Source organism: Xiphophorus maculatus, chromosome 8 (genome assembly GCF_002775205.1).
Source record: "Xiphophorus maculatus strain JP 163 A chromosome 8, X_maculatus-5.0-male, whole genome shotgun sequence".
Classification (NCBI taxonomy): Eukaryota; Metazoa; Chordata; class Actinopteri; order Cyprinodontiformes; family Poeciliidae; genus Xiphophorus; species Xiphophorus maculatus.
In genome coordinates, this window is record NC_036450.1 from 1,127,455 (window position 1) to 1,137,900 (window position 10,446).

At 48.8% G+C, this 10,446-nt stretch overlaps 1 protein-coding gene across 3 annotated transcripts; it reads left to right on the forward strand.

Annotated features, from left to right (window-relative positions):
• Positions 1 to 29: 29 nt before the first annotated feature.
• Positions 30 to 9,329, forward strand: odf2 (outer dense fiber of sperm tails 2). Of its 3 annotated transcripts, none has more exons than XM_023337691.1 (19): positions 30 to 319; positions 2,043 to 2,153; positions 2,258 to 2,356; positions 2,426 to 2,593; positions 2,833 to 3,014; positions 3,569 to 3,704; positions 3,784 to 3,900; positions 4,308 to 4,382; positions 4,566 to 4,637; positions 4,739 to 4,855; positions 4,945 to 5,130; positions 5,239 to 5,348; positions 6,129 to 6,264; positions 6,333 to 6,443; positions 6,838 to 7,101; positions 7,170 to 7,270; positions 7,340 to 7,502; positions 8,121 to 8,246; positions 9,068 to 9,329. In XM_023337691.1, exons 2-19 carry the CDS (start codon positions 2,052 to 2,054, stop codon positions 9,236 to 9,238), a joined length of 2,436 nt encoding a protein of 811 aa, XP_023193459.1. In that variant the 5' UTR covers positions 30 to 319; positions 2,043 to 2,051; the 3' UTR covers positions 9,239 to 9,329. The 3 variants fall into 3 exon arrangements, with proteins under 3 accessions (XP_023193459.1, XP_023193457.1, XP_023193458.1); XM_023337689.1 differs by lacking the exon at positions 30 to 319 and adding an exon at positions 970 to 1,111; XM_023337690.1 differs by lacking the exon at positions 30 to 319 and adding an exon at positions 970 to 1,111 and having other exon boundaries at positions 3,569 to 3,695.
• Positions 9,330 to 10,446: the final 1,117 nt, after the last annotated feature.

Here is a 10,446-nt window from a genome sequence, read left to right on the forward strand (position 1 = left end):
CTGGAGCTGCTGCCACACAGGGACACAGAAACTGCGGTCTGAAACTAGACGGACCCGTTTGGGGTCTGGATCTACCCTGACCTGAAGACGACCCAGAGGGAAATGCTCCGCCCTGCTGATGATGGGCCGGGTCGGGTTCTGCTCCTCGCGTCCGATCCGACCTTTTCCTGACCACGCCGACACCAGGGTTCATCTGAGAGATCGAATCGGATTAGTTACAGAACCTCTACTGACCCTCTGGTGTTTGAACTGGACCTCATCCATCCTGACCTCCTGCTGGAACTGAGACCTGGAGTTTTGGACCTGGAACCGTTTGGAGGTAAATTAGAAGGAAAGAAATGTGAAATGAACCTTTTCTGGTCTGAATGGGAAACATCCCCTACTCTCTGTCACCGTATGCTCAGACAGGTTTAAAAAGAAGTGGCAAAAGCAAAGGAGGTAGATTAGCAGAGCTTGTCAACAACTGATGGTCTCATCCAGGACAAGTTGCTGCCTGGATGTTTTACTCAAGAAAGAGTAAAAATACTTCATAAAAACAAAACAGAAGTAAAACTGCAATAAGTATTTTGTTATAAAGCGTTATTGAAGTACGTATAACTGATTACATTTAACTAATTATTACTCAACTCTGGTCTTAAGACAATCAAACAGCAACAGTCTTCAGTCAGAAACATTTTGGTTTCAAGACTGAGCGCTACTGGAGATCCCGCCTGACTCAGCATCTTTTACAAGATTCTTGGATGATGATAACAGTTATGAGTTTTGACATATTTTAATTTCCATTTTCAGTAAATGAAGGATTTTTTAACCGAATAGATAAAAATCCCACATATCCAGATAGATTCATTGGGGCACAGCTGCTGTGAAGCCACCGCGGTGTCAATGGAGACTGTTGCTAAGGAACGTCAGAATGCCGACTCTTGCCCAATCAGCGGTGGTGAAACATGTCACGTGTTTCAAACAGGCCAATCACAGGGAGGCTAGCTGTTGAGCTGTTATTTAGCTTGTATCCAACGGACTTTCCGTGTAAATATCAGCGTAGAGCTGATTTCTCCGGAGCAGATCAGGTTTATCTGCGGGTTTAAACGGCTGCTCTTTATTTTACTTCATGGTAAGAAACGTTTTGTTTTTCGTTTAGGCTGTAAGCTCTTATTACTGATAACCAAGCTGTTTATTCTGCCTTTTTGACTATAAATATCCAAATAAATCCAAATAACTGCAGTTACTTAGTTGGACTTTGTTTTTGGCAATTTTCAAAACACATTTTAGCGACGTTTTTATTTTTCTGTGAAAATAGAAACTTTAAATCCAGTTAAAATTCGGATTTTCTTTTATTCATAACGTCTTATTATTATTTTTTCTTTGAAATTGAAAATATACACTTTTTAAAATCATTACCAGGATTATTTTAGGGTCAACCAGGTGAATCTGTCTAAAACCATGCCTCCTATCAGAGCCGGTCAGAGGATGAAGGGGGCCCCGGGCGGAGCTTCATTTGGGGCCCACTTCCTGATTCTGGCAGAGGGGGCGGGGCTTAAAACGCAGTCAGTGGTAATTGGTTTTTATTTGCTGAGGTGTTTGGTAACAAAGCAAAGAAAATAATTAAATTTGTTACTACGGCAACACAGGAATCAAGCACTGATTACATCAACTTTTTTAGTGATTTAAAATGTTTAATTGGCATCTGCTCTTATTACTTCTTTTTTAGAGGCTCAGCGATTACAAAACACACAAAAACACAAATACTGCTATTAACAAACACTCAACGCTTATCAGTCACAAAAGAAGTGTGATTGTGTCACTAAACTGCACAGTGTCATTTTATTTTCAAATGTGTTGATATTTATTGATGCTCCCATTGAACACACAGTGGATAAAATAATAAAAAATAAACAAGTCCAACAATATGAAGGGTTTGGTGCTTTACATCATTAATTGGAGTTTATTATGAGAATGATTCGGTGGACATCCTCCCTACCGTCCAATCAGATCTGATTTTATCCTCCTTCTCAACCAACCAGTATAAACTCGTTGTTTCCCAGAACAAAGCCATGAGGAGCCTGTCCGGTTCGCCCCGGGTGCAGGTCCACGTCAGTAATGCCGAAGGGCTCTACCTGCACGTGAAGAGGACGACTCCCAGCGAGACGTCTCAGGTCAGAGGTCGCCCCGCCGCCCCTCCGCTCCCTTTCCTGTCTGTTGAGCCCGACTGAGGCGTCTCCTTTAACCCCCCTGGTTCTGTCCTCCATGTTCTCCTCAGCGGACGATGAGCAAGGACAGGTCGCCGCTCCGTCCCTCCGCCAACGTCAAAACGCGTCTTCCGTGGATTCCTCCAGGAAAGACTTCCTACAAATGGGAGGTCAGGAGTCCCCTGGGATCCGATCGGATCTTCTTTCTGTCCTCTTTCTCAGGCTTTGTTTCCTCTCAGGGACCGACCCACTGTCTGGAGATCAAACCGCCAGAACCGGAACCAGAACTTGAGCTGCGGCTGTCCGACCTCGCCTCAGAGGAAGAGCAGCATCTGCGCAGCCGCATCAGCCAGTATGAGAAGAAGATCGAGAGCCTGATGAGCGAGGTCAGCTCTCTGAGGACCGAGGTGGGTTCCTGATCCAGTTCTGATCCGGTTCAGATCTGGTTCTGATCCAGTGGAGCAGGAAGACACATAATACTGCCCTTTAAAATCATCCTTTTAAACATCTGATCCAAATAAAACCAGAAATGATCCAGTAATAAAGTTTAGAAAGACTTTGACCATGTTCTGGAACCAGGATGTTCCGGTACCAGGATGTTCTGGTCGGGTTTCCTGACGGCTTCTGCTGTGTCTCCTGCGTCCAGGTGGAACACCGCAGGAAGGAGCAGGTCCTGGGCCGCAAGTCGGAGCAGCAGGATGACCCCCAGCAAGTGACCGCCAAGCCGGAGGAGGAGCTGGCCGAGGAGAGCAAGGAGCTGCAGGAGTGGAGAAACACCCAGCTGCGGGAGTCCATAGGGAGGAAACTGCAGGAGACCAGACAGAGCAGGTACCACTCACATTATTCACTCTAGTTCTGGGGTTACTTCCTGTGTAGTGGGGTTACTTCTTGTGGTTTTGGGATTACTTCCTGTGTAATGGGGTTACTTCTTGTGGTTCTGGGGGTTACTTCCTGTGTAGTGGGGTTACTTCCTGTGGTTTTGGGATTACTTCCTGTGTAGTGGGGTTACTTCTTGTGGTTTTGGGATTACTTCCTGTGTAATGGGGTTACTTCTTGTGGTTCTGGGGGTTACTTCCTGTGTAGTGGGGTTACTTCCTGTGGTTTTGGGATTACTTCCTGTGTAGTGGGGTTACTTCCTGTGGTTCTGGGGTTACTTCCTGTGTAGTGGGGTTACTTCCTGTGGTTCTGGGGTTACTTCCTGTGTAATGGGGTTACTTCCTGTGGTTCTGGGGTTACTTCCTGTGTAATGGGGTTACTTCCTGTGTAGTGGGGTTACTTCCTGTGGTTTGGGGATTACTTCCTGTGTAATGGGGTTACTTCCTGTGGTTCTGGGGTTACTTCCTGTGTAATGGGGTTACTTCCTGTGGTCCTCGTGTTCCCAGTCCAGACGGTTTTCCGAAGGATCCGGAGCTTCTCCTCCAGAAGTTGAGGGAAGCAGAAGCTGACGCCGCTGCAGCTGCTAAGCAGGTTTCTGCTCTGAAGGAATACGTCTGCAAGTTGGGCGACTCGGTAAAAAACGTGAGCGGCGGCCCGGTTTGTGGTTCCATAGCCGACCTGGCGGAACCGGAGCCTCTGACCCGTTTGGTTCTGCCTGCAGAAGATAATGTGGTCCGGTCTGGATCAGCAGAAGGAGCTGCTGCTGGGGAAGCTGGAGGCGTTCGAGGTCACCAACCGAGCCCTGCGACATCTGCTGCGGGAGCAGCGCGAGTCCCAGGTACCCAAAGTATTTACACCCCAAAGTATTTACACCCCAAAGTATTTACACCCAAAGTATTTACACCCCAAAGTATTTACACTTAAAGTATTCAGCAGACCAAACACGGCAGCGGAACTGAAAACTATTTATGAGCGTTTAAATAATTTTGCTTTCAGCCTCATTTCCTCTGATTCCCCCAAATAAAGCCCATAGCAACCAGCTGCATGATGAAAATTACAAAAACTTTTCTGGTTCTTTTACTCTCTTACTTTGTGGAAATTCACAGCAAATATTTCAGGAAACAATGAAAATATTCAGAGTTATGTGGAGCGGCTCCAGGTTTAGGTCAGAGCAGGGTCACGGGTTAGTTAGAAGGGCCTAGTCAAAGTGACGGTGGTGTGATGATGTGGTTTGGTTGTGACCAGATGGAGTCCGTCGGCCTGTCGGAGCAGAGGAAGGTTCTCCTGAAGTCGCTCGCTGACATGGAGGCCTGGAACGCCGTGAGTTCACGCCGCATCCTCCCAGTCGGATGACCGGATTACATTCAGATCTGGACCTCAACGTGGTTCTGGTTCTCTAGACTCCTTAGATCAGGAGTGTATTTCAGTATTATTATCCTGATGGCTCAGAACCTGTAATCTCTCATCTCTCCTCTGGGGGGCGCTGTTTTTTTCTTTTCTTAGGTGCTGGTTAAGAAGCTTCAGGAGAAGGAGAAAGAGCTTCATCAGCTTTCCACCCAGCTGGACTCTGAGAAGGTACCAGAAACAGTGTTATAATCTGGATTATAATCTGGATTATGATCTGGATTATGATCTGGATCATGATCTGGATGATGATCTGTGTTTGGGAACTGCAGGAGAAAGCGAGGAGGTCGGCAGATTTATCCCAGAATCTGGACGCCACCAGAGCTCGTCTGCAGGGTCAGCTGCGGAGAAAAGAGGCCAAGAACAACCGGCTCATCGTCCAGATTAAGGTCAGAGGTCACAGCCGGATGAAGGTCAGAGGTCACAGCTCCACCGGGGGTTTGGAGAGCAGCCCCTGACCCGAGGCGTGTCCCCGCAGAGCCTGGAGCGGGCGGCCAGTCAGCATCTGGCAGAGGCGGAGCAGGTGGCGCAGCAGCTGGGCCGGGCGAAGCAGGAGGCGGAGGAGGAGCAGGAGGCACTGAAACGGGCCAGCCAGGTCCAGAAGCAGCGGGCGGAGCGCTGCGAGGGCACAGCGGATCAGCTGAGCGCACAACTGCTGCAGAGGGTGGGTCCAACATGGCTGCATGGTGGGCCAGCTACACCTGATCAGCTACACCTGATCAGCTACACCTGATCAGCTACACCTGATCAGCTACCTCTGTCTGCCCAACAGGAGAAGCAGGCCGCCGAGGCTCTGGCTTCAGCTGACGCCTGGCAGCGTCGACATGGAGAGGAAGCAGAGAAGAAGGGTCAGCTGGAGGTGGAGCTTAACCTGCTGACCAGGTGGATGGATGGATGGATGGATGGATGGATGGATGGATGGATGATGGATGATGGATGAATGATGGATGATGGATGGATGGATGGATGGATGGATGGATGGATGGATGGATGGATGGATGGATGGATGGATGGATGGATGGATGGATGGATGATGGATGATGGATGGATGGATGGATGATGGATGATGGATGGATGGATGGATGGATGATGGATGGATGATGGATGGATGGATGATGGATGGATGGATGGATGGATGATGGATGCATGGATGATGGATGGATGGATGGATGGATGGATGGATGGATGGATGGATGGATGGATGGATGGATGATGGATGGATGATGGATGGATGGATGGATGGATGATGGATGGATGGATAGATGATGGATGGATGATGATGGATGGACGGATGATGGATGGATGATGGATGGATGATGGATGGATGGATGGATGGATGGATGGATGGATGGATGGATGGATGATGGATGGATGATGATGGATGGACGGATGATGGATGGATGATGGATGGATGATGGATGGATGGATGGATGGATGGATGGATGGATGGATGGTCAGTCAGTCGGTTGGATGTTTGGTCCAAACTGAGCTTCATGTTTTAATCCAACTCTCTGGGTCCGTCCGGTTCTGAACCGGGTCGTTCTCTGGTTCTGCGGTTCTGAACCGGGTCGTTCTCTGGTTCTGCGGTTCTGAACCGGGTCGTTCTCTGGTTCTGCGGTTCTGAACCGGGTCGTTCTCTGGTTCTGCGGTTCTGCTCCCCAGCCGGATTTCGGACCTGACCGATCAGCTGCAGGCCATTCAGGATTCAGGTCGGCTGGAGAACCAGGCGCTGCTGGACCGGCTGCAGGCGCTGACGGCGCAGAAAGCCGCCGCCCAGCTGGAGACCAAGAGGCTGAAGGTAGGATCGGATCAGAACCTTCTCCCGCGGTCCGGGTCCGGCAGACGCTGAGCCGTGTGTTTGTCCAGGCTGCCGTGTCGGCGGCCGACGAGAAGCTGAGCCGAACCGAGGCGGAGCTGCAGCAGGTCAGAACCTCCATCAAGCAGTGTGAGGTTCTGCTGGACAACTACAAGATCCAGGTACTGGACCCGGCCAGAACTCTGTCACAATAAGCACTAACCAGTTAACTAATTCATCACTTAAAGTGAGAGCAGTCGTTTCCATGGTGGTTTGTGTAGTTCGTCCTTAAAGAGACACAAAGATGTGATTTTCTGAAACTCCTGACTGGCTGTTTATTCCGGTTTTCCTGTTTGAGTTTAAAGATGAATTTACAGATTTCATAATCCGTTTTATTTATTGGCTTGTTTACATATTTTGGATATTTGAAATGTTTTCTTCCAGTTAATGTTCTTTGGAAACTAGAGTTTGATCTTTGAACTTCCATTATTATTTTATTATCGCCAGTTTACTGTAACTGGATTTATGGTGACAGAAAGCAGAACCAGGCGCTCAGCTTGCTGCTCCGCTCTGCAGGTGGGGAACACGCGGGCCGAGGCGGAGCAGGCCCGGGCCCAGGTGGCGCAGGCGGAGCGGGACGCCCAGGCCGTCCGGGTGGAGCTGGAGAGGGAGAAGGAGCAGATCCGGCGGGAGCTGCAGGGCCGGCTGTCGGAGCTGGAGGTTCTGCCGGAGGCTCTGCGGCGCTGCCAGCTGCAGCTGCAGGAGGCGCAGGAGGAGGAGCGCAGCCGCGAGAGGCGCAACCTGGAGCTGAGCGGCAACCTGACGGAGCTGCGGCTGAAGGTTCTGCTCTCTGACCCGACAGAACCCCCGGGAGTTTGCTGCTGTTTCTCACAGTGTGTTTCTGTCAGGTGGACACCCAGGGCCGCCAAACGGACCTGCTCCGGCAGAAGAACCAGCTGCTGATGGAGGAGAACCAGCAGCTCCAGCTGAAGGTGGAGTCTCTGGAGAGGTGAGTGGAGGAAAAGCCTCCAGCTGCTGTCCTGCCGCAGCCCTGACTGCTCCCCCTGCTGGCCGACAGGAAGCTGAGCGACGTCTCCAGCCAGAACTCGGACCTTCTGACCGTCGTCTCCAAGCGGGAGAAGACCATCCGCACCAATCAGCTCTCCCTGGAAGAAAAGACCAGAGAGTGTTCGCTGCTGAGCCGGAGGCTGGAGGAGGCTGTGAACGACGCGCACCAGCAGGTGAGGCCCACCGGGGGGCGCCGCCTGGAAACTTACACAGAAACGAACATTTAGCCTGTCACCATGTTATTCATTCATTCATAAATGTTATAGTTTCACACTTAATATTTAGTTGGATGCTAAACATTTAACTTCAGATTAAGTATTTATTTATCAGCCTAGTTAGCAAGTAAAATATTTAGTTAGCAAGTTAGTTAGCTCAATATTGCTAACTAAATATTTAGCTTGTTGTTTAGTTAACAAGCTAAATATTTCACTTGCTTACTGACCATATATTTGCTTTGAATATTTAGTTTGAAGCTAAATATTTAGTTAAGAAGTTAAATAGCGGCGTGGCGTGGTGGCGTAGGGGACAGCGCCACCCATCCTTGGAGGCCTTGAGTCCTCGGCGATATTTGCCGCATGTCTTCCCGCCTCTCCTTCCCCCGTTACTGTCAGCCTACTGTCATATCAGGGACACTAGAGCCACAAAAGACCCTGGAGGGGTAAAAAAAAAAAAAAAGCTAAATAGTTCATTTGCTAACTAGCTTTTTAACTAATTATAGTTAGAAAGCTTCCTGTCTTTAACACGGTCTGAGCTCAGAGGTGGAATTACTTCTCCTGGTGTCGTATTTCCAGATCTCAGAGACCAGAGAACGAGCCGCCAACAAGGAGCGCTCCACCCAGACCACCATCATGGACCTGGAGGCGCAGCTGAGCCGGACCGCCGCCGAGCTGGAGCAGCTGGGCCACAACATAGAGGAGGTGAGTTCCTGGTGCTGGACAGGCTACTTCCTGTTCCTGTAACATGTTACTAACCTGTGATTGGTCCAGTAGCGTGTTATTAACCTGTGATTGGTCCGGCAGCGTGTCACTAACCTGTGATTGGTCCAGCAGCGTGTTACTAACCTGTGATTGGTCCAGCAGCGTGTTACTAACCTGTGATTGGTCCAGCAGCGTGTTACTAACTTGTGATTAGTCCAGCAACTTGTTACTAACTTGTGATTAGTCCAGCAACTTGTTACTAACTTGTGATTAGTCCAGCAGCGTGTCACTAACCTGTGATTGGTCCAGCAACATGTTACTAACCTGTGATTGGTCCAGCAACTTGTTACTAACCTGTGATTGGTCCAGCAGCGTGTTACTAACCTGTGATTAGTCCAGCAGCGTGTTACTAACCTGTGATTAGTCCAGCAGCGTGTCACTAACCTGTGATTGGTCCAGCAGCGTGTTACTAACCTTTGATTGGTCCAGCAGCGTGTCACTAACCTGTGATTGGTCCAGCAGCGTGTTACTAACCTGTGATTGGTCCACTAGCGTGTTACTAACCTGTGATTGGTCCAGCAGCGTGTTACTAACCTGTGATTGGTCCAGCAGCGTGTTACTAACCTGTGATTGGTCCAGCAGCGTGTCACTAACCTGTGATTGGTCCAGCAGCGTGTTACTAACCTGTGATTGGTCCACTAGCGTGTTACTAACCTGTGATTGGTCCAGCAGCGTGTCACTAACCTGTGATTGGTCCAGCAGCGTGTTACTAACCTGTGATTGGTCCAGCAGCGTGTTACTAACCTGTGATTGGTCCTCAGGCGGAGAGGCGGTACCAGAGCCGCCTGCAGGACCTCCAGGACCGCCTGGAGCAGTCGGACAGCACCAACCGCAGCCTGCAGAACTACGTCCAGTTCCTCAAAGCGTCCTACGCCAACGTGTTCAGTGACGGGTTCCTCAGCGGGCCCCGGCGCTCCCCGTCACCCGTCTGAGACACCTCTCATCGCCATGGCAACGGATACTGGAAACCAAACCAATCATCATCACATCCACATTAGAACCATAAAGTATGAATTATTTTGAGCTGCTGACTGGTTTGTCTTGTTTTACTGGTTTAACTGGTCGATCCCGTCAGTCTCCAGAAGACTGCCCCCTGGTGTCTGGTAGTGTCATGCAGCTGCTGCTGGTTTATCCTCAGCATGAGGCAGAAGCTCCTGATTGGACACCAGGAGAAGCTCCGCCCCTCTCAGTGTTACGAGAATCCAACCTTCAACTCCAGCCACAGGTTCTGGTTCTGATCCAGATGTGTATCATTCTTCGTTCTGAAGAGTAAAACTAAATGTCTCCGTCTTCAGCTCTGTATTCTGCTAACATGTCGGATTAAACGCTGCTCTGCATTAATATCTAAGGAGCTGAAACATGTGGGTCATCGTTACCTGCCAGGTGACCCGCTGCTCTGCACCAGCAGAACCAACAGTTACTGTATTTATGACGGTTCCTGAACTAAACTCACGTGAAACGTGTTTGTTGTGGTTTGGTTTGAATTTTCTCCATCCTGAACAGGTCAGATGTTTGCGTTCGCTCCGGGTCAGATGATCTGCTGCCCGCCGGGTCTCATGGTGGTCAGCTGATGGATAATGCTCCTAATGTTGCTTAGCAACCAGGAAATCCAATTCACAATGGATGTTCAGAGAGCAAAGTGACTGAGACGGACAGAGCAGGGTTTGAACCAGCAACCCGTCCGTTTCTGCCCCCAAAGTATAAACGAAACAATCTGAAATGTGAATCCTAAAATATACAACCATGCTGTAACAAAGAAGACTATAGAATTATATATATAACATAGATATATATAACATAGATACAAGATAGATGTTTTTATCTTTATTTCAGGACCAGAACAGTTATTCACATGGAGTAATATCTGTATTTGAAAACAACAAGATCATAATATATTAAAGGTGTAATTTTTATTTCATATCATAAAAGTAAGTTTCCCAAAGAGGAATAAACAATGTGTCTCTTTAAATTAAATATTATTTCCATGGCTTGGCTACGCTTTAATATGCTGATTATGGCATATTAAAGCACAAATGAAGTTTTTCCTCAACACAGCGGCGCCTGAGGGGAACTAGAAGCTGTTTTTCCTCCGACAGTTTTATTTTCCACTCCTAGAGGTTTGTTTTGCTCGAAAATGAAG